At 58.2% G+C, this 22,583-nt stretch overlaps 1 protein-coding gene and 1 long non-coding RNA gene across 7 annotated transcripts in view; one reads left to right on the top strand and one right to left on the bottom strand.

Annotated features, from left to right (window-relative positions):
* Positions 1 to 22,583, top strand: part of Frmd4b (FERM domain containing 4B) — a 179,659-nt gene that overhangs the window by 140,185 nt on the left and 16,891 nt on the right. For 4 of the 6 annotated variants that reach the window (XM_078033627.1, XM_078033625.1, XM_005333869.5 and 1 more), the window contains 10 exons: positions 3,784 to 3,867; positions 5,407 to 5,472; positions 7,047 to 7,104; positions 8,905 to 8,991; positions 18,030 to 18,106; positions 19,120 to 19,258; positions 19,640 to 19,781; positions 20,580 to 20,713; positions 20,809 to 20,928; positions 22,174 to 22,402. In XM_078033627.1, the coding sequence (XP_077889753.1) occupies positions 3,784 to 3,867; positions 5,407 to 5,472; positions 7,047 to 7,104; positions 8,905 to 8,991; positions 18,030 to 18,106; positions 19,120 to 19,258; positions 19,640 to 19,781; positions 20,580 to 20,713; positions 20,809 to 20,928; positions 22,174 to 22,402 (1,136 nt within the window). The remainder of the gene's footprint in view (positions 1 to 3,783; positions 3,868 to 5,406; positions 5,473 to 7,046; positions 7,105 to 8,904; positions 8,992 to 18,029; positions 18,107 to 19,119; positions 19,259 to 19,639; positions 19,782 to 20,579; positions 20,714 to 20,808; positions 20,929 to 22,173; positions 22,403 to 22,583) is intronic. The other 2 variants (XM_078033624.1, XM_078033628.1) reach the window with 2 other exon arrangements.
* On the bottom strand, positions 14,415 to 17,584 carry LOC144371199 (uncharacterized). The gene is made up of 2 exons (XR_013431401.1): positions 15,933 to 17,584; positions 14,415 to 14,700 (listed from the first exon to the last, which is right to left on the bottom strand). It is a non-coding gene; the product is annotated as an uncharacterized LOC144371199 (long non-coding RNA).

Here is a 22,583-nt window from a genome sequence, read left to right as displayed (position 1 = left end):
TGGAGGTGGAGCAGCCTCCTGTAGCCTGCTCAGGGCGGGGGGGACGCTGGCCGTGTGGGGTCAGCTCTGCTCTCTAAGAAGAGTAACTCTGTGGTCTGCGAGTCCCCCGAGGGCTGACCTGCCCAGGGGCAGGTTTGGGGGTGTGGCTGATGTCTCTGCGGGGAGAGGTTCCTGCAGAGGTCTCCACGCGGTCAGTGGAGTGGACATGGCTCCTTGTGCACCTTTGCTGGGGCTTTGGGGAGGAAGAGCGAGGGCGTTGGTGAGGGAGGTGGAGTGCGGGGCCTGGGCTTCTGTTGTGCTGCGTTTTCCGTCCACGGTTCTAGAAACGGAGAGAGGCCCCAGCCCAGGCGTGGACACAGCCTCTGCTCTCCCTGGGAAGCCTCAGCAGGCTCGGCTTGCTAATGGCCCTCCGCCCTGGTGGCAGGTGGCCGGCGGCTGGCTGTGGGGAGCCCAGCAGGCGCACACATGTGCCGCGGGCGGCTCTTTCCACACGTGCCCCACACACTAGGGTGGCCTTGGTTTCTCCAGCCATGAGTGGGGTGGGTACATTCCAGCAGGGCTTTTGAGGTCAGTCAAGAAAAACAACAGCCCGTGCGTGGGGAGGGTGGGCTCGGGAAGGCCCACAGGATCCACCCCTGAGAACAGTCGCTGGCCGTGCCAGCAGAGGGTCCGGGTGGCGTCCTTCTGGAAGGCCTTGGAAGCAGGGGTCCGGCGTGCCTCGGGATGGCCAGCCTGGGGGATCAGGTCTCTCCGGGGGCCTCGGGTTCCCGCTGCGATGACAGAGAAAGCGGGGGCTGCTTTGGCCCCTGAGGAGTGGCAGGTGGTGTCGATTTATGGGCACTCTCTCCAGCGAGGACCCCGAGAGACCAGTCCCTCAAGACCCTTGTGGTCAAGCGCGTCTTTAAAACAACATGAGCATTGCCGTTAAGGTCAGGAACGTCCAGCCGGCCGCGGGTTTACTGCCCGTGCAAGGCAGAGACGTCCCGGCGGGGCCGACACGCCTCCCCAGCTGCTTGGGGGTGACCCTGATTTATAGGAGCCACGCTGCCCGGCCAGCCAGCCCGGGAGGGGCCTCCTGCTGCTGCAGCCAGACCCAGCTGCCCCCGCAGGCCGGGACGCAGGGCTCAGACTCCCAGGCAGGCTCCCAGGAGGGTGGACAGATAAGCCCTCAGCTCTGTCCACTCAGACGTGAAATCCCCGGTGGGTCCTAAATTCCAAAGGTCAGTCGACCCTCCCTCGCACCAGGCCCAGCCATCCCAGCACCCCTGGTTCCCGTCTCGGGCAGTAAGTTCTCTCCCTCGGGTAGCGGCACCGTCCTGCTCTGAGGGCCATCGGCCACTCTTGGGCCCCCACGTCCCCCCATGGGCTGTGTTTGATTTGGATTTGTTGTGCGTTATCACACACAGGAATGCACAAAACACACAGGGGTGAGAGGGCACTGCCCCATGCCCGAGGCGCGACCTTGTGGGGACTCACAGCCTGCTGAGCACCTCCTCCCAGCACCCCCACCCAGGCCAACAAAGCTCCCCCCCAGAGGGGCTCTGGCTACAGCACCCATTGTCTTCTCCTGCTTTGTGGACACCCGAGTAAGATAGTCTCTATTCCACTTGGCCCTCCATGTCCATGAAGTCATACATTTCCTACGCAGGGTCTCTAGGGTCTTTGGGTGTGTGTGAGATTGACCCAGGTTGTGTGTGGCCGCGGTCTTTTTCTTTGCTGCATGCTAGTCCACTGTAGGATTGCACCGTGGTTAGATCATTACTGTCTTCTTTTTTCTTGGGATACGAAGGATTGAACCCAGGGGTGTTCTAACACTGAGCCGTATCTGCCCGATCCTCCCCATTTTTTTTTTTTTTAATTTTTATTTTGGACAGAATCTCACTAAATTGCACAGGCTGGCCTCCGACTTGCAATCCCCCTGCCTCCGCCTCCTGAGTAGCTAGGATTACAGTGGGCAATGCCACCATGCCCAGTGCCAAGTGGGACTGAGGATGTGGCTCTGTCCAGCATGCACAGGGCCCTGGGTTCAATCTCTAGCACTTCAAAACAGAGAGAGAGAGAGAGAGAGAGAGAGAGAGAGAGAGAGGAGAGAGAGAATGGTCTTCAAGCTCAGAACACAAAAGATATTATTATTAAGAAAAATAAATATTAATCCTGGGAGCCGACAGCTGACCTTTAATATGAATCAATTGGATTGTGGTGTATTCTGACTTTCCGGAAGCCCAAACCAGTTTCCCAAGGTTGTCAGTGTGACGAAGCCGAGCTGCTCAGGTTTCAAAAGGACAGGAGACTTACTCTTATGTAAGAGCGAGGCCCAGCGGCTCTCCGCTTCCTGTGGTAACTCAGAAAGCCGACTTGGCCTCCAGGAAGGGCCGGGACCCTGGATTTGAGGCTCAGCGTTGACGGGTGTAGAGCGCAGTGTCTCGCAGCGAGGTGGCGGGCGCTCTGCTCTGTCCTCACGGGAGGCGGGCAGCGAAGGGGTCTGCCCAGAGGGTCCACTCTGCTGCCTGCGGAGCCCTCCTGAGGCTCTGGAGGAGCAGGTGACCCAGCCCATGGCGCCCCAGCGGGGCTGCCGGTGCCCAGCCTGGCAGCCTGCCGGCCGGACAGAACCCACCTGGGTGTTTGATCCCAGGCCGCCGTGGGTCTGGGGGCTGTGCGGACGCAGGTGCTGGAAGCTCCTTTGCCCGGGTTCAGGGTTTGGTCCTCCATGTGGGGTTCACCCCATTGGGCACCCAGGGAGCGGGGGTAAAACCCCCTCACGGTGATGCAGTGCGTCTGTCCTGGGGGTGTAGGTGGTGAGGGCTGCGCCTTCCCAGAGTCGGATGTCCACCGTCCGTCCAGGGTCTGTCTGTCTGGGGGTCCAGCTGCAGCATGCCGCTGGAGCCAACCGGACCGGCCCCTCCTGGTCCCGCACAGTGAGACCCAGGGGGACGCTGGGTGTGGTCCCAGGAAGGCACGGGGCCAGCGGTGCCCTCTGCCTGGGAAAGTGCTCCACCCGCCCTCCTCAGGACAATGAGGGTGTCCTGGTTGGCGCCTGGCCCTGGACCCGCTCACCCACTCTCTCCTTGGAGAGTCGCCTGCTCCCTTGTGGACGCCCCCGAGATGCTCGGCCTGTCGGAGGGTCTCCTCTCCGTCCAGAGTCGCTCTCTTGGCCAGCCTCCACAGAGACCATCCCTGTCTAGACGCTCACGTCCTCCCTCCTGTGAATGCAGCACCTGGCACGGGGGACATTTGTAGTTCACTTGATGCCACTCGAGGAACATCGTGGGTTTCCCTCCCAGAGATTTCCAGAGATGGCTGAGCCCTCCGTTGTAGCTCGAGGGTGGTAGGGAGCCAACAGAGGTGTATCAGAAAGGTCTGCGTAAACCGTCTCCTGGCAACGTCGAGGGTGGAAAGCGGTTCTGTCACGGGCGTTCCCGTGCGGTGAATATGACGCAGCCCTGAAGAGGAGTAGGAGGAGGCTGAGGGACAGGGGAAGGTGTGCAAGGGCGTGTGGAGAGCGCTGCGTGCATACCGTACCGTACAGCACGGGACCGCACAACTCCCATCGCCTCACACGATGACGTCGACGCACATGAGCCTCAACGTGACATCCTGTGACGTGGTGTCAGGTCCAAGGCTGATTCTGCTTGAGCATGAAGCCCGTGTGTGTGTGGCTCTGGACGTCCCCACAGACCCAACGTGTGCCTAGTGGTCACTTCCCAGGCCTCATTCCTCGGGCGATCACATGGATGACCTCTTAGGTAACAGTGTCTGACGTCACGACACTGTGTTTCTTTCTAGTGACGAAAGTGCCCGGAAGGACCTGAAGGCCCTGGCGGCCTTTCCCACGCGGACTCTGCAGGAGCACCCGTCTCTCGCTTACTGGTGAGCCAGAGCGCCGACGCCCCGCCCGCTACCTACCCCGCCAGCACCCTGTGCTCACCAGCACCCGGGTGACAGAAGGAGCAAACTGTCCGTCCAACGCGCCACACCGTGGGCAGAGCTGGGTCCTGGAGGGGAGGAGCCCTGGCCCAGGACCCTGAGGTCACTGTGCCAAGACGTGGGGGCAGCCGCGGGCAGCCGCAGGTAGAGGGGGCCTGTGCGTCTGTGCTCAAGGGGAGTGGGGTGCTGAGCATGTGCAGGGGAGCGCACACCCTGCATGTGTGGCCTCCGCGTGGCCCAGCCTCCGCCTGGCAGGGCGCAGTGTCCGAGTCAGGGATTCCAGAACCCGGGTGGCCCTGCCCGGCGGCCTCCCTGACGGCCAGTGGTCTTCTCTCCAGCTGGACAGCATCAGACGGTTTTAGCCATCCTGGTGGTTCCTTTGTATTTTAAATGAATCCCGAGTACTCATTTTCCATCCCGCGGTTTTCCTGGAAAATTATTTTTCTCTTCCAAACCACAGAGGCCATTAAACAGAGTGTCCACGGCTTCTGGCCTAGAAATGCCAAAGACAGATTTGCTTTCCTCTAAATCATGAGAAAGCAAAGATGATAAAATCTCCAACCTCACGCGGTGCCGAGCTGCACACCTGTCATCCGAGCAGCTCTGGAGGCTGAGGCAGGAGGATCATGAGTTCCAAGCCAGCCTCAGCAACAGCCAGGCCCTGTCTCTAAATAAAATACAGAACAGGGCTGGGGACGGGGCTCAGTGGCCAAGTGCCAAATAAAATAGAATGAAATATTCAACCTCTATAGCCTCGATTTGAAAGTTGGAATATTTCTCAAATTTATATCGAGATTAAGGCTGCACTGCATGTTGACTCTGGAACCTTCTGAACAAATCATCGTCACATGATATCTTCTTTTAAAAAAAATCAATAACTAAAGGCTGATTGTTGGTCATCCAGGGGTGGAGAGAGTCTTCCAGGTGGTGCTGGCGATGTGGCTGGAGGAGGGGCGTGGTGGCTGGTGCTGCTGCAGCCTCCTGGGCAGTCCAGCTGCTGGCCAGGAGGGCCTTGCGGGCCTTTATCCTGCCGTAGCGGGTGCACGGCGCTGGCTGTGAGTGGCTGCTGGCTAGACTGCACGCGGACTCGTGTTCCTGTTGAAGGGTCTCTGACACCCAGGGCTTGCTGGTCTCCCGTTTTAAACCAAGAAGAGGCAGGGAGGCCTTGGGCTCCGAGTCTCGGGCAGGATGCTCCACCTGCCCCGGGATCCTGCCCCGGGGCCTCCCTGTGCACCATCACCCTGACTTCCCACTGGGGAACAGGGCTGTGTCCTTCCCCAGCAGAGGCGTTTTAAGAACCACCTTTCATGCCGTGTGCGCATGTTCAATGGCCGAGGTCGCCACGGTGCTCGTCAGCCTGACGGTCAGGGATCCGTGTCCTCTGGCCAGGGCCTTCCCGCCAGCGTCCAGCGGCCGTGCACCTGGGGGTGGGGGGCGGGCCCACGAGGCCGCGTGTCGAGCCGCTTCCTTCCTGTTTTGCAGTGAGGACCGGGCCATCGAGCACTATCTGAAGTTCAGAGGACTGACCCGGGGCCAGGCTGTGGTCCAGTAAGTGCTGCTTCTGCTCAGACTCGCTGTCACGTCGCCCTGCCCGGCCGTCACCGGGCACGGTTTCTGAGGTCTCATGTGGGGTAAGCGGGGTGGAGGCGTCCTAGAGTGTCACCAGCTCGGGCGCCCACCAGTGTCCAGCAGGGGACAAAAGGGACAAGCGTGGCCAGGTAGAGGGTGACGGGGAGAGGGGGACGGTCGTGAAGGGAGGGCACAGCGAGGTCACTGCGCGGCCGTGCTCAACGCTGCCAGACCCTGTGACGCTGGAGACCGGGTTGGGGACGCTGCTTCCGGGGGAGCTCAGAGCGTGTTGGTGCTGGACGGTCCAGAGTGGTCAGTCCTGCGATTCAGGACCCACAGGACCATCCTGGACCATCGGCCCTGTTCTCCTGACGGGACACTCTTACGAGACTGACCCACCGGGTGACTTTTAAGTGCGCTTGTGCCGTGAGACTCGGAGGACGACTTTGAAGGCCGTAGGACTGTGAATCAAGGCAGCCGCTGCCCAGTGGGTAGCGCGAGGCAGGGGGATCTCCCGGGCCGGTCCCTCCTCACCTCCCGCTCCTTGGCCCTGATCTGGGTCTGATCCTGGAGGCAGAAATGAGAACCCGCGGTCCTGACCCTGAGTCCTTGACCTCTGACCTCTGACCCTGCTTTCTGACCTGGGGAGCCAGCCCGTGGACGGGCAGGTTGCGGAGCCCTGTCCCTCCTCCGTCATGACACCCAGGGGCTCCAGACGAGGCAGGCTTCTCCTGCCGGGGACTCTGGCCCTGGAGTGCAGTTCACTATGTTGCCAGCCTGGCTTGTGCAGTAGGCCACCCCGACGCGTGTCCTTAGCCTCCCATGGGCACTTAACACACATGAGCCATTTACTCAAAAAAAAAATCACCCAGTTATTGATCCCTGTGTGCAGACCAGCTGATCTTCCGAATGTCCCGTGGAAGCCCGCTCGGGTTTAGCAGGAACCTCATTCCCTGGAGGAGGAGGGAAAGTCCTGCCCAGTCCAGTCCACGGCAAAGCCTTCCGAGAGCACAGGAAACACTTCTCGAATTAAAAGTAGAGGAAGTGGTGTCTATTTTGGGGGGGGGGGCGGGGTGGGTGCATTTTTCTCAAACTCCGGTTTACAGCCATAAAATTCGCCCTTTTACAAGAGCCGTAACGGGTGAGTGTCCGCCTGGGCTCCCTTGACCACGGTCAGGACGTGAAATGGCGGATTGCTGGACTTCTCGTCAGCGGGACCCCAGAGTGGGCTCCCATTGCCTGAATCATCGGGTCCTTACCCTAAAGCAGACTTGCCCTTTGAGTCTGCAGTGCAGCCTTTCTGAGTCTCAAAGTCCGTGAAACACCGGCTCGCGTGGCTCTGCAGTTCCGTGAGACGCTCTGGAACCGTGGGTAAGGGGTGAGCTGTGTCCCCCCCTGATGGTCTGATGTGCCTCTACCGCAGCGGAAGACCCTGGTCGCGGTTACAAAGACGAACGCCAAGACCCACGAACGTGTCTCTGAAATTGCTTGTCCCCGCGGGGCCGGGTGACGGTCTCAGGGACTGTTTTGTGACGTGGGTTCATCTTCCACAGGTACATGAAGATCGTGGAGGCCCTGCCCACCTACGGCGTCCATTACTACGCGGTAAAGGTGAGCTCTTCCCCCAGGAGAAGGCCTTCAGGGCACCTGGGGTATCTATGAGTCACAGAATGACATCCTCCTTCCAAAACCGCGTACGGCGTGCGTCTTTGTGAATCGGTCTCTGGGAATCACGGCATTTCAGTAGGGTGGATCCTCCTTTTTTTTTTTTTTTAAGATTTTTTTATTTGTCCTTTTCAGTTAGAGGTGACACTAGAGTGCATGGAGTCTGACTTCCCGTTCTCGGGGTGCTCCATGACGTGGAGTCCCACCGGGTGTGTGTTCATACATGGACCTAGGGAAGCCACGTCGGATCAGGCCACAGTCTTTCCTATTCCCGTCCCTATCCCTTCCCGTCAGCATCCACATAGCACAGAGAACATTCAGCCTGTGGTTTTTGGGGGGACTGGCTTATTGCACTTAGCAGGACAGTCTCCAGGTCCATCCATTCACTGACACATGCCACAATTTCGTTCTTCTTTATAGCTGAGTAATATTCCCTTGTGTCTCTGTACCGCAGGATGGATTTCCTTAACGTTCCAAAGCCTGATTCTATCTTGTCATCTTTACAAAGCACATTATTTGCAAGATATTTGCCACATCCAGATGCTTCCCCGTGGCCTCTTTTAGTCTGAAAATATTCAGGTCTTCCTGTTCTCTCTCTTTCCCTCCCTCTCTCATTTTGGGGATTGAAGCCGGGGCCATTTTGGGCATACCATCAGCGTGTTTTGTATTTATATAGTATTTTCAATGTCTGTAAGCAGGGAGGGTGGAATAAGAAATGTTTTTAAGGCCGGGCATGGTGACACAGCCTATTAATCCCAGGTGCAGGAGAGGCTGAGGCAGGGGGATGGCAGGTTTGAAGCCGGCCTGACACTGAGTGATACCAAGCCTTCAGAATAAAAATTAAAAGTGCTGGGGTGGGGGTGGCTCGGTGGTACAGTGCCTGCCTGGTGGGCGGGAGCCCGGGGCCTCCCCTCCCAGCACCAAGGAAAGATAAAACGAAGTGAAAATCAAGATGATAAGGGCCAGAGGGTGTCCAAGAAGGGGGCTGGGCAGAACGAGGAGTCTCCCGTTGATTATTGGGGTGTATTCTGTGGTTCTGGAACCCAGGGCCTCGGGCCACTGGGCGAGTGCTCCCCCAGTACACCCCACCCCAGGGACAGGCTTGGAGTGACTTGATGTCGGGACACGTGGTCACCTGTGCCCCTCAAGGTGTTGGGAACTAGGTGACGGACACTTGCACACCTAGCTGAGAGCCAGCCTCTGCCTCCAGTTCTGCTGAGCCTGAGCCGCGGGCACAGCGCGAGGGAGCCTGGGCGTCTGTCCCTGTGTCCACGGCTGTCCCCCCTGAGGGTCTGCTGCCACGAGACGGTGTGTGGACACTCCAGAGAGGCCGCCGGAGTGAGCTGTCAAGTACGACAGTGACCTCCTGTGCCGAGGGCCGGACAGGCAGATGCGGGTCCGCAGCCTCGTGCCTGTGGTCTGCGGGCTGCCGGCCCTCACAGCTGCCCGCTCGCCGAGAACAGAGGCCTCTTGTTCTAGTTCATGGGCCGAGCAGGGGACCCGCTCTCGGTGGAGTGGCCTCACCGCCCATCTGCTGTCCGGCCCTCGGACAGGAGGTCACTGTGTATTGACAGCTCACTCGGGGCCTCTCTGAGGTACACGTCTCGCTGGAGAGACCCTCAGGGCGTCTGGGTAACGCGTTCCCCGCAGGGGGCTGTTGTGACACGTGGACACTCGCTGAGGGCGGGCGGGAGAGGGTGGCCCGCCTCTCCCCACCTAATGAGGCCTCTTCTCCTCTGTCCCCAGGATAAACAGGGACTTCCTTGGTGGCTTGGCATCAGCTACAAGGGCATCGGCCAGTATGACTTACAGGACAAGGTGAAGCCGCGGAAGGTGAGTGTGGGTCCCCCGGGCGCCTACGGGGACCCTGAGTCCTTGAGCCGGCAGTGTCCCCGCGAGGGGCACCTGCAGCGTCTCAGGCCAGGATTCCGCGTAGCCAGCCTGACCGCTGAGTGAGACCTTGGTTGGCAGGAGGCTGAAGCTAAGTGTGAGATTCGTTTTGTAACTCGCTGACGCACCCTTTACGCCACCGCACACCACCGCACACCATCGCACACCATGGCACGCCGGTCACCCACTCCAAGCTGTGCGCCGTGATTGAGTGGTGAGGATGTGGGCCACGGCTCAGTCCACGGCAGCCGTAATAAGGCTTCTGCTGGGGTTGGTGTGAGCAGGAGGCCGCCCTGTGTCACCGTGTGTGTGTGTGTGTGTGTGTGTGTACACACACCTGCACGCACACGTATCTGCATTGGACTGTCCCAGGATTATGAAGACGGAAGCCAAACTCCTGGGTTATCGCTGTTTCCCACTGCTACAGTTACGCGTGATCCTCTTCCTAAGGTGCCGCTGTTTCTAACTGACCTTCACTTCAGGGTTCTCTGCAGGAAACACTTTTGCTTTTTGTAAAGGAACGTAGGTCGCGGGCGGTTTCTTAGGCTCCTCGCCGGCCGGCTCTGGGGCTTCCGAGGCCGAGTCGGTGACGCTGTGTTCCATGTCAGGCTTTAGGGAGCAGCTGCTTCTCTTGCCTGGAGCAGACGCCTGCCGTCCACTCTGGCCTGTGTAAGGGTGGACGAGTCCGCGAGGTTCATCCTTCAGCCGCCCTTGGCCTTCTAAGACCCATCCGGCTGACCTCCCTGGGCCCTGCTGCCGTCCCTGGAGGCTGCAGGCGTGACACGGTGACATCTAATAACAGACCGTGGTCACCCTACCTGTTATCGCCACCCGACATCGCGGCCTCGGGTGACTCCCGTCACACCTGTCTGTGTCTCGCGGGAGTGTCCCTCAAGCAGCCCTGTAATCGGGCCCAGCCCTGCAGCTCCCAAGTGGCCACGGCCCATGGTCACCGTCTCCTCGTGTTATGCAAATCGAGCTCCTGCCTTGTCCCCACTTATGTTGTGACACTCACATGGATTGCACAGAAGAGTGTCCTGAGGCTGCCACGGCCCTTCCCATGCCGTCCAGCCTTCCTGGACCAGAGCATCTGGCCATGGAGGCCGCTCACCAGAAGTTACCCAGGAAAGCAAGACGGCCTCATTCCCCAGCCACCCCACCCGCGTCAGGGACGGGGGACAGCCGCAGGCCGCCGAGCCCTCGGCACTGTGTCCGCAGCCCCGTGAGCGCCATCTGTTTGACGTAAGGAATGAGCTCGTAGTTTCCGGGGGACGTCGCGTGACATCGTCCCTGTCTGCGTTTGAAGATTTACTTCTAGTTCCAAATGCCTAAGTAATAGGCTTAGAAATGAAGGGCACCCACCCTCCAGAAGCCACTTCCTGTCACCCCAGCGGCTCGGGAGGCTGCGGCAGGAGGATGGCGAGTTCAAAGCCAGCCTCAGCAGCAACGCAGTGAGGCACTAAGCAACTCAGCGAGACCCTGTCTCTAAATAAATACAAACTAGGGCTGGGGAGGGGGCTCAGGGGTTAAGCACCCCTGAGTTCCATCCCTGGTAGCAAAAAAGGAAAAGAAATGAAGGCACCCAGTTTTCTCAGATATTCCCATGTCCCTCTCATTGATCATTGCCTGTTTACAACAAGTCGTACGTCTTTACTGTTTTTTTAAAAAGTAGCAAACAGCACCAAGCCCGTCTGCTGGGGCAGGAAGCCTCTCTGCAGTCTCCCTCCTGCTCCGTGGAAATGGCTGCTGAGAACACGACACGGCTTCCCTCAGACCTGGTTGGTGAATACTCCGAGTCTTTACCAAGAGAGAAATCCCGCTGCCCCTCCTCCAGGCCTGGCCGCCTTCCCCAGCTCCTTGCAAACCACTTGGTCTCTGGAAGGCCACCTGGTGTTCCCTTACAGGGACATACATGATTTATGAGACCACTCCCCTTTGGGTGAGCAGCACGGTGTGCACCCTGGGGTGGGCGGCCGGAGGGCATGCAGAGCCTGATCAGCCCAGCCAAGGCCAGTGGTCAGTGTCGCGGATTCACAAATTACTGCCTGTCGGGTTTTCTTTGGGCACGACTCGCCATGTTAACTCCTTTTTTTTTTTTTTTGGCTAATTTAATTTTCTCCTGAATCGTGCTTTAAGAAGGACTCTTCGGAGGTCTTGCGGGGTTTTCTGATCTTGAGTATCCACGGTGACTTAACTCCTAAATGATTTCTCAGCCCCCGTGCCCGGACAATACCATATCCCCACCCAACGCGGTAGTGCGTCCCCAACAGCGGTCAGGCTCTCCCCGGGGGTCATGGAGCAGAGTCTGCCCAGTGTCTCTCGGGCCGTCCACTCCCGTGCCTGTGACTCACAGGACGCTCTCCACTTTCGGAGCAGCGTGGAGAGCGCTGGGCACCACCCGGTCAGGTTGGCCGTTCAGTCCCACCCAGGCCAGGGTCGGAGGTCACTCCCCCTTTCCATTTGCAGTTGTCCACGCTGGCCACTCAGTTCAGGGAGGGCCCTGCACCAGGCGGCTTGTCTTTTCCCGGGTTTCAGAAGCTGCCCCTCCACCTTCCTCCTTTCTTCTCCCGTGAAAACCCGACTCTGGGTCTTGGCTCTGTGCACTTAGGGTTTTCTGTGCCCAAACAGCTCAGGGTTCGGCAGGAAGGAGCGGGTTCTGCAGGTCCCTCTCCCAGCCCAGTTTGCACAAGGCCGGATTGCATGCAGGGCTGTGAGCGCGGACAGAAAGGAAGGACCGGGCCTCAGCTGTTGGCCCTGCCGGCCGGGCAGCCAGTGGCTGGGCAGGAATCAAGGTCAGATTGGCACACTACGGTGGGAGGCCCAGAGGCTCAGCCTCTTGAGCCACACGCTGCCCTGTTAGGACAGTGGCTTAAATCAGGAGCTGGACCAAGAACAGAGACAGGGAGGGCAGGGGCTGGTCTGAAAAGGGCCCATCCAAGACCCTCCAGCAGGGCCCACGAGCCTTCCTGGGCAGTGTCACCTTCTGGTCATCCTGCACACTGGGGACGCTTTTGTTCCACTTACCAGAGCACCCTACAAGGGCTCTGCATGCATTTTAGATCTAATCGTATTCTGCAGCCTGGGGAGGCCCCAGAGGGGGCAGTTCATCTGTGCAGGCCAGGAGCTGGGGATGCCCATGCACTGTCTCTGGCGTGGCTTTGCCCCATGGCCTGGGGCGTGTTGCTGTTTGGTCTCTCTCTATCACTGGCTCCTTCCTCTGCCTGTGGAGATGCCACCAGCTCTGGAGAGCGTGTGTGTGTGTGTGTGTGTGTGTGTGTGTGTGTGTAAGAGCTAAACGAGGTCATTTACGACCAGGACTGGTACCCAGTCCTCACTAGGCCAGTGGTTCCTTGGCAGGGAGGGGGGCAGACAGTAAGGAGGGTTTGAGAGACGGGATGGATCACTGGCTACAGAGGCACCCAGCATCACCCCGAGTCCACAGTCCTAGTGAGAAGCCCTTGTCCTCCCAACTCTCTCACCGTGATGCCTGAAGGTATGAGGCCCACGAAGAGAAAGACTTTTCTCTGGTACTAGGGATGGATTTTAGGGGTGCCCTACCACCGTGCCGCACCCCCAGCCCTTGCTATCTTTTATTTGGAGACAGGGCCTGGCTAAGTCGCGGAGGCTGCCCTAGAACCTGCAGTCCTCCCGCCTCGGCCTCCCGAGCCTCCACTCCCTCAGCAGGTGGAGAGAAGACCTCAATCCTGGGTCTCAAAGATCCAGATCAGACACAGTTCACTTTCTAATCCTCTCTTTGTGCGTGAAATGAGCACCGCGAACTCTCGTAGGAGGTGGAGATACACTAGAACTCGGGTCGGGACAGGTGCGAGTTCGTGTTCCTTGTGGGTGTTCATTATTTATTTGGGGTTCAGGGAAGAATGTCTCATCTTCCCCCAAGCAGCTGACCAACGGCAGGTCGTGGCTGAGAACCAGGACGGACTTCTACCCCTGTGGCAAGCGGTCACCGGGGCCCACCAGAGCCTGTCGGAGACGGGCAGGGGAATGAGGTGCTGTAGCAGTGCCCCGGGCCGACCACGCTGGTGTTCCAGATCAACGTCCCCTGGCCTGGTAACAGGCGAAGTACGTACGGCTGGCAGGAGCCCAGCGCCCAGGGCCTTGGCGGTGGGAAAGGTTCTTGGCCTTCAATAAACTGATCTTTTTTATAAACTGCTGGAATTCCCTGCCGCCCGGAGCCAGGTGAGTTCAGGAGCGCGCACAAAGGCCTCCCTGTTCCCGTGGTTTGGAGGGACGGGGCTCCTGTTACTGAAAGGCAGGGGTGTGCCTCGTCTTTCAAGCAGCGCCACCTTGACCTACCACCTAGACCGTCCGTCTGACCCTCTCCTCGCTCCTTCCACCACCGACGGACGACCACGGGCCTCCACCAGAAGCCTCTTCACACCTCCCACATCAGAGCACAATAAAATACGATGCAGGAGGGAAAAAAAAAGAATGGATTACAAAATGCCACCGGGAGACCAGTCCGTCCTGTTTGCGGGTGCATAATTAAGCTTGAGCCACCCCGATAATCAATGTGAGGGTTCAGCCCTGCGCAGTCCGTGGGAGGAGAACTGCAGCCCTGGATGGATCTGAAGAGAGAACCTGTTCTGCACTCCTGCTGGCCACCTGGCTGACCCGGGCCGCCCCTCGGTCTCTCTGGGCCTCCATTTTCCCATCTGTCAAAGTCAAAGAGTTCCCTTGACTGTGGGCCTCACAGAGCCGTGGGAGGACCCTGTGGTCCGGGGGGGCTTTCGCTCAGGAGATCCCCCTCCTTTGGAGTGTCCAGGGAAGGACCTGTGAGAAAGGTGCATGTGAGCTGAGACCCGAGGGACAACGCCCTGCTGGAGCTCCAGGGGCAAGAGGCTGTCCCTCAGTGTGGGCTTGTCTCCTGGGTCCTCCTGCTGAGATCCAGGAGGGGTTTGGTTTGGTTTTGATACTAGGGATTGGACCCAGGGTGCTCCACCACTGAGCCACACCCCCCCAACTCTTTTTATTTTTTTATTTCAAGACAAGGTCTCGATAAGTAGAGTTTGGCCTCTAACTCTAGATCCTCCTGCTTCAGCCTCCCAAGCCCCTGGGGTTGCGTCATGCCCCAGTGTTTGGGGACTTGGTGTGGTTTGACAGCAGGGTTTCCTGTGATCAGCTAAAGATAGCCAGTTCATCTACTAGTACAAACCGCTTTCTAACAATAGAGCTTAAGAGACTCGATTTTGTGTTTTCCCAAGAAAAGCATTGACGAAGCCCGTGGCTTTTCCACGGCCCCTCCCCTAGCACTTTCCTTTCCTTATCTCATCTAACAAAAAAGTCAGCCCTTGGGGTCAAGGACCTGGCAGTTCATCTGGGAAGAAAGAATACATCCGAAACAGAGATCTCACTGAAGATACTTAATAAACAGGCTGCACAGCAAGGCGTGGGCTGGGAGCACCATGGCAGCCACCAGCCCTAACCCCAGCAGCTCACACCTTCAGGGAGCGCCCGCTGCCCTGCAGGGGGCCACAGGAAGTGGTCAGCCGTCCTGGAAGTGGGAGATTTGGCCGCAGAGGAAACGTGGGTGAGAAGCTTCCTTTCGGGAGTCAGATCTTAGGCTGCACATTTCCTATGGCCCAGAACCTCTCGTCGGCATGCAGCGGGGGCCGAGGCGCTGCTTCGGGGACCCTGGACAGGATGAGGCGGGGGTCAGGGTGGTGGTGGCCCCTGCACGCTAGGTGCATGTCAGACGCACCACGGGTGTGAGCCCTGCGTGTCTGACTCCTTGCTGAGCCCGCCACCCTGTACCCTCCTGGAGGGCGGAGGCCTGGACGGTCATCGTCACATCCGATGGACAGGGCAGAGGGTTGGAAGGAAGCTAGGTCCCCGGGGCTGTGACAGCCAGAGTCCTGCCAGAGTCCTCCTTTGTCGCACTGAGAAGGTCCTCGGGGGGCACTTTTTTCCATGACTTTGTTTTGCTTCAGGTCATAGCCGAGGTTTGCCCCGTGTGACTCATTGTTTGATGTACTGTCGCTGCTCTGTGCCACCGTCCCAAATCTCCATTTCCAGGTGAATTTGCAGGTAAATGATTAACCTGGAATGTTGGCCGCCATTCAGAAGCCCGGCCTCTGTGACACCTTCCCTGTCCCTGCTCAGGGCATTAAAGAGTCAGCTCGGTTCTCCAGGGCCTCTGTGCCCCCCTGCCTGGGGCTTGTCCCTCTGCCCTGGCGCAGATTTCCTACCTCCCGGGTGGATCAGGAAGCCTCCCATGAAACCCGCCAGGGTCGCGGCCTGAGTGACACAGCTCTGTTAACAGAGCCACTAGGCTGTTCCTGGTGGAGACACAGATGTGGCGGCCAGATAGCTGCTGCCACCATGGTGGTCTGATAAGGGGAGAGTCACTGTCAACACCCCACCAGCCCAGCTGCCCGCTGTGGGTGCTGAGCAGGCGCTGGCCTCCCGGGTCTCGGGTGTCACCGGCTCCATTACACAGATGAGGAAGCTGAGGCTCCGGACAGTTGAGCGTCACTAACTACAAGTAGTGGAGCCAGAGGTCACCTGGGCCACCTGCAGGGTCCTCCTCACCAGGGAAGGGACTCTTCTCCAACAGGCTCCCGATCAATCGGGACCTCACATCAGAGGGGGCTCAGAAAATACCGGTGGATGGGAAAGGAGTGTCCCACAGGCTGCGGAAGTCCACGCTCCGTCTCCTCCTCCCCTGCCCGGGTTGGATGGTGGCCTCAGATATTTAGGAACCAAGACATTTCAGAGGAAAAACAGACAGAACCAGCGTCTAGGCAGCAGCCCAGAGAGATTAAAGAGCGCGGCTACGGCAAAGGTTGGTCAGAATCACGGTGGTCAAGTCCCAGGGGACTCCCCGTGGTCCGGGAGCCGGGCTCACTCCTGTGCGATATACTCACGTTCGTCCGGCATGACGTCCATCGTTTGAATTTGGAGAAATAAGTACACAGGAAGGCCAAGAAGACCCCAGGACCTGCCAGAACCGCTCAAGTGGACAATCAGAGACCATCAGAGATACCACTTTCCCTCCCTCTTATCTTTATTAACAAAAGACAAGGACTAGAGATGATGAGATAGAGGTGGCCCTACCCTCCTGCCCGGAGGCAGCCACTGCTAGCAATTTGGTCTGGGTCCTTCCGGTCCTCTGGTGCCACTGCAGGAACCGGGCACCCATCTGAAGTCACACTGCATAAACTTTAAAGGTTCCCGCTGGGGAGGTGCCTGGCGGTCTCCTCCCGCTGCTTCCTCTGCAGACCCGGCTGCCGTCTAATTATTTCATCTCTCTAAGCCCGGCCCCTCACCCCTGGCCCCTCAGGCGGGCTGGGCGGAGGGAGTGCAAAGCCGCCAGCCTTTCCCTTTTGTAAGCGATAAGAGGGGGGAGGCGGCGGCTTCCCGAGATCGGGTTTCAAGTGCAGCCCTGGCTTTCCCGTGTGTGGGAATGGAGGCCGAGGAAAACACAGCTGGGCCGCTCTGCCCCTTCCTGTCCAACCTGTTCCTGCCCCGGTGAGCGACGGCCGGCCGAAGCTGCCCGGAGGCCTCCCCGTCCACTTCCCACCGGATCCAAAGCAACGCGCTTCCCCGGCGCCGGCGTCCTCGGAGTCCAAGGTGCCCAGATTTAGGAAAGTCTGTTCTTCTGGGAGAATCTGCAGCGAGCACTCCGCCTGCCGTCCACCCTGTGGGAGGAGGGAGGGGACTGCAGGCCGGGGAGTGTCCCGGGCAGAGCTGCCGATGTCACGTCAGAGCCGTGGGAGGCCCGGCTTGTGAAACCCAGTTACACCTTGGGTCTTAGGGAACTGGCTTCAGAATCGCGGAGCCACCGGCGGGAGGGGACCAGGGGAGGACGCTGGTCCTCCCTCACGCTTCTCTCCCACTTTCTGGACTTCTGGATCGAAAGAAAGGAAAGCCTGGGCCCGGGGAGTGTTGTGGAAGCTGGTAGGTAGCTCTGCACGAGTGCTGGAGGGAGTGGGCATGCTCCCGGGGTCCAGCTGGCCTTCCCGCCCCAGGCTGCCCCTGCGGGGCACCTGCAGCTCCTTCTGCCCCTTTGCTGGAAGGTTGGCGTGTTTGTGCAAAGTCTCGGTTTCTGTACTTCAGGAAGTGGTTTCGCTGCGGGTGCGCGACAACGGGGGAGTGCTTATCAAGGAGCCAGTTGGAATGCTCTTTAAAGACTCTTGAGCACAATGTCCAAGTGCTGCCTTGCCCTCCTCCTGGACAGCCGGCCGGCGGGGGGGGGGGGGGGGAGAGGAATTACACACTAGAGTCCCAGCTGGGAGGCTGGGGAAGCGCAGGCTGGTAAGGACCTCCATGGAAGGGCTTGGGAACGGCCCAGAAAACCCAGCGAGACAGGCTCTTCTGCCCTGACCTGCCCTGACCAGGTTACTTGGTCTTTCTGTTAAGAGTTTTCTTTGCCCTGCCGAGTGGCAAATCCGGGAGTCCAGCCCCAGAGCGGCAGGAGTGGGAGAGCAGAGGTGGGAGGCCGATCCCACCCCCCTCCCGAGGCTCAGCCAGCAGGGGGGGGGCAGCCTTTGGCAACCCCACCCCACCCTGCCCTGCGCCCCACGCACCTGGTGGCCTTGGGGGCACTGGACAGGTGAGAGGCTGGCCGTGGGGACTTCTCTTTTGCTTTCACTTTGCTCCTGTGCAAACCGCCTGTGAGTATCTTTCCATTGAAACACAAATGAGCGCTGGAGGGGCTTAGCGCTTACTGGAAGCTGCGCAGGCCTCCTGCTCAGGAAGCTGAGTCAGAGGTAGGACACCGGGCGCTTCCCATGGCCGGCCGCCAGCCGCCTGGCTTTATGGTTCAGGGCACCCTTACCCACCCGTGAGGTGAGGCTGAACGGGCGACCTTTACCACCACCAGGGTTTCAGGTGCTTTGTGAGAAGGTGGCTCACCCGCCCAGCCTTACCCGCGAGTCTTCATAGGAATGTGACGTCGTAGGAGCAGCTCAGTCGAGGGAAAGATGACTGCAGCCCGTGGCTCTTCTCTTTTCCTGTTTCAGTTGTTCCAGTGGAAGCAGCTGGAGAACTTGTATTTCCGTGAGAAGAAGTTTGCCGTGGAGGTCCACGATCCTCGAAGGTGAGCCCACGAGATACTTCCGTGGCCCTAGTCACCGAGCAAAATGGGGGCCTGTGGCCCTCTGGGCCCAGGTGCGTGCGTGAGTCCAGCCTTCACGGACCGTTGGTGGTGGGCCTTGGAGGGGGCTCTCCCAGAGCCGCGGGCCACCCAGCATCCCCACCGCAGTGTGGGTCCGGTCTCCGTGGGTCCCCACTAGCCCCCCGTGAGGTCTCCTTGTGTGTGTGCACGTGGGCACGGGTGTGCCTCGCGTCCTGGTGAGGAGCAGTGCCTGTCTCCTACTGATGACGGCCGTCCGTGTCTCTGTGGGCTGACTGGTGGTCTGTGTAACTGCTTTAGAGATGGAACGCTTGGCTCACGTTTAATTCATTTAAAAAGAAAACAACTGTGCGGTTATGAAGGTGCCCCCTGCTCTCTGCTGGCCAGCCCTCCTCCCCTCCTAGTTTCCTCTTTTCCTCCGCTGTGCCAACAGCACTGTGGACCAGCCTCAGGCTTGCCGATCCTCAGTGGACGGTGTCCACCCTCAGGTTAGGTCAGTCCACCTCCTCCTCCGAGGAGGCTTTCTCTCCACCTGGAGACAGGTGCTGACCCCGACAGGGGTGGGTTGCTATGTCCTTAATGAAACACCACCTTTAAAACCAGACAAGGTGCTTGTACACCTGCAATCCCAGCTGTTCCTGAGGCCGAAGGAGGAGGATCGCAAGTTCAAGACCAGCCTCGGCAACTTAGTGAGACACTATTTTAAAAAAATCATTTTTACCCTGTACCACTTGAGACGGCCACACATGGGGTTTCTCGTCTGCTAATTCCCTATGCACTTCTGAGTGTGTGCACCATGTTTTCTTATACGCTTGTTCTATGCAGAAAGACGTTGCCCAGGTCTGGGTAGTTTTGCCGTAGGAGAAAGTCAGAAGCTTGGCCCTGTCGCCCGGGTGTGCATCAGGGCAATGTCCGGGAGGCCTTGGTGTGGTGCTGCCCAGAGGCAAATAGCTCGAGTGCTTTCTGTAATCCTCCAGGATTTCGGTGTCTAGAAGGACCTTTGGGCAGAGCGGCCTCTTGGTGCAAACCTGGTATGCGAACTCTTCTCTCATCAAGTCCATCTGGGTCATGGCCATCAGTCAGCACCAGTTCTACCTGGACCGCAAGCAGAGCAAAGTAAGTGGTGCACGCGGGTCTCGGGGGACGTGTCCCCCCGTCTTGCTGGGTTTCAGAAAGGAAGCTGTTCCAGGAGACGTGCACACACACGGGTCCGTGTTCTTGTGGCTGGCTCTTACCTCGATGCCGTTTTAGCTCTCCACGTGTTTCCTAAAGGGTGGGAGATATGCTTTGGAAGTCACGAGGTCGCGGGCCCCCATGCCTGTGTGTGTGTGCGCGTTGGTGAGGTTGCTTACGGTGCCTTTCAGTCAGTGCTAAACCGTGCCTTGGGCGTCGTGTATATTCATGAAAACATTGTTATCGTATGGTTGCTTAATCATTTTATTAATTCAAGATGCGCTTGATGGCATTAATTCTGTGTTTGTGTGGTTTACCTCGTAGGCAAAAATTCCTACAGCCAGGAGTTTAGATGACATCGCCATGGATCTGACAGACACTGGAACACAAAGGGTGTCCAAACTGGTGACCCTGGAGGCGAAGGGTCAGTTCATCATGGCCAGCAATGGCAGCCTAATATCCTCAGGTAAGGTTTGGGATCAGAAAACACACAGCGCCATCTTTTATTTTTTTGAAACTGTTATGAGCCATTTTTAAATGTATGTTTCCATTCCATCCATTGTTTTGGAAACAAAGTATATGAGAACCTACAATGTGTAACAGTTTGGAATGTAATTCCACAACTGATATCCAGGAGAGTATGATGAAAACTAAATTAAAAACAGGCTGTGCAAATAGCGCTAGATGCAGAGAAAGGGATTATCCAGGGGCGGCTTGAAAGGAGATTTCTTCCCATCAATTCCATCATCACCTTCTCCCATTGTTTAGTTTTCGTTGGAGATCATTGGCCGATTCTTCTGTAATATAAAATGCAATGCAAACATGATCCCAGGCAGAACGTAGTGGCTGCCCCTCGACCCTCCCTGGGTGGACAGTCTGGGATCTCGTAGCACTGAGGGTGCGTGATGATTTTCCCACAGAAATCCCATCGGGGCTTTGAGCCCAAATTGCAAAGAGCGTTTCCAAAGGAGCTTCAGCAGTGCCCCTCGGCGGGAAGGCCCTCCCTTAGCGCCTCTTAGGAAAGGGTTCTGGGTGGGTCTGAAACACAAGCCTTTTGTCGTTGCTTCCGAAATGACTGAGCCGATGCGCGAGGCTCTGACACCCAGAGGACAGGTCTCACGTCCTGCAGTTTGCCTTTTCGATGTTGTGAACTAGGAGAAAAGACCCAAGCCCCCCACTTGCTAGCCAGCCGGGCTCCCGGCCCTCTGCCCTTCAGCCTGGGGAGGACAGTGCCTGGGGCCCACCTCCCTGCCTCCCCCGCCAGGTTCTCAAGACTCGGAAGCCAGCGAGGAGCAGAAGCGCGAGAAGATCCTGGAGCTCAGGAGGAAGGAGAAGCAGCTGCAGGAGAAGCTCCTGAAGAAGGTGGAGGAGCTGAGGAGGATCTGCCTGCGCGAGGCCGTGAGTGCGCCCTGCCCCGGGGCCTGTGGCTAGGGCGGGCCGGCTCTCGGGGGCCTGTGCCCGCGGCCAGCTCTGGACCCTGTCCCGTTTTGCAGGAGCTCACGGGCAAAGTGCCCAAGGAGTATCCCCTGAACGCAGGCGAGAGGCCTCCCCAGGTCAGGAGGCGTGTGGGCACCGCCTTCAAGCTGGAGGACAGCCTGCTGCCCAGCGAGGAGGTAGGCGCAGCCAGGAGTGGCGGGGTGGCTCCTGCGGTTCCAGGGCCCGTGCTCCCCGCCTTCTGTTTTGTTTCTCTGTGGTTCTGGGGTGAGCCCAGGGCAGCGGGTCCACCACCGAGCCAGCTCCCAGCCGTCCTGTGGTTTCTGAGCCACTGCTGCATGTTTTCATCTCAGCTGTGGAAGTGGGCAGCGCACTTCCGCGCACTCCTGTTAAAACTGGGCTGTTTCTCAGTGTCTCGCTCCCTCGTCACATCCCACGGACGCCAAATGTTTATAAGTTGAGAAATCGTTTTATAAGAATTAAGATTCATTCTTTGGCTTAAAACGAAGCTTGGGCACATAGTCTGATCTCTCTAAATTCTCACTTCTCGGGACTCCGTCTCTTTCTCTGAAAAATGGAAATAACGGTGGCTCTTCCGTCCGAGGGATGCAGTGAGCATTATAAATGAGGTGACCCATGCACGGCACTCGGTGCAATTAAAAGATGCTGTGAGTTAATCCAGAGTGCAGGTCATCAACCAGTGTGTCCTTACCCACGTTTCTTGTAGAAATTCAACCATCTTCGCTTTAGAAACCAGTAGCTGTTTCTGTCAGGGAGAGCTTTGCTATGGAATGAGTGCTCACCTGTGTACCCAGCCCTGAGCTAAGGCAGTACACATACAGCATCTCATTTATTCTTCAGCACATTAAGGTATTCAAGCTGGGCACGGTGGCGCTCACCTGTCATCCCCAGCGGCTCGGGAGGCTGAGGCAGGAGGATTGCGAGTTCAAAGCCGGCCTCAGCAACAGCGAGGCCCTAAGCAACTCCGTGAGACCCTGTCTCTAAATAAAATACAAAACAGGGCTGGGGATGGGGCTCAGTGGTTGTGTACCCCTGAGTTCAAGCCCTGGTGCCAAAAAAATAAACAATGAAGTATTCAGGTCATACCACCAGGAATCAAACCCAAATTTGTTGTCTCTTCAGCTTTGCATATTCAAAGTTCGCCTCCCTCCTTACAACAGGAAGAGGTTGGGCTAATGGGAGGTTCAAGTTAAGGTGTGTGTGTGTGTGGGGGGGGTGTCCAGTCCTCTCATCCTCTCGGAAGGTATCCGAGGGTGTCAACGAATTAAAACTTCAAAAGCTCCTGCTCCCAGAAAGCACGTGATTCAGGAAGGCACAAGAAGTCTTCTTTATTATCCAGCAGGAGAGAGCGAGGAGGGTGTGTGTGTGTGTGCAGAGATAAAAGTGCCGTTGTGTGTCTACAGGACCCGGCGCTGCAAGGCCTGGAGAGCAACTTCCTGATACAGCAAAAGCTGGTCGAAGCCGCGAAGAAGCTTGCCAACGAGCCCGACCTGTGCAAGACGGTGAGGAAGAGACGGAAGCAGGACTACGCCGAGGCGGTGAGGAAGCTGCAGGAGATCGAAAACGCCATCAACGAGTACCGCATCCGAGGCGGGAAGAAGGCCAGCCCGAGAGCCTCGGGCGCCGTGGCCGGTGAGTGAGGCGCGAGGTTTCCTGAGTCCCGCAGGCAGTGAGCGAGCGCCCTGGTGGGTGGAAAGCAAGCTTCTCAGGAATCTCGGTGCTGGAGTCTGCCGACCTGCTGTGCCATGGCTCTCTGGCTGGGTAACGCGAGACCATGGTGTGACTCTCGTTTTCAGGAAGAAAGGGCTTTTGC

This window comes from Ictidomys tridecemlineatus, chromosome 16 (genome assembly GCF_052094955.1).
Source record: "Ictidomys tridecemlineatus isolate mIctTri1 chromosome 16, mIctTri1.hap1, whole genome shotgun sequence".
In the NCBI taxonomy this organism is placed as follows: domain Eukaryota; kingdom Metazoa; phylum Chordata; class Mammalia; order Rodentia; family Sciuridae; genus Ictidomys; species Ictidomys tridecemlineatus.
This window is presented reverse-complemented; position numbering and strand designations above follow the sequence as displayed.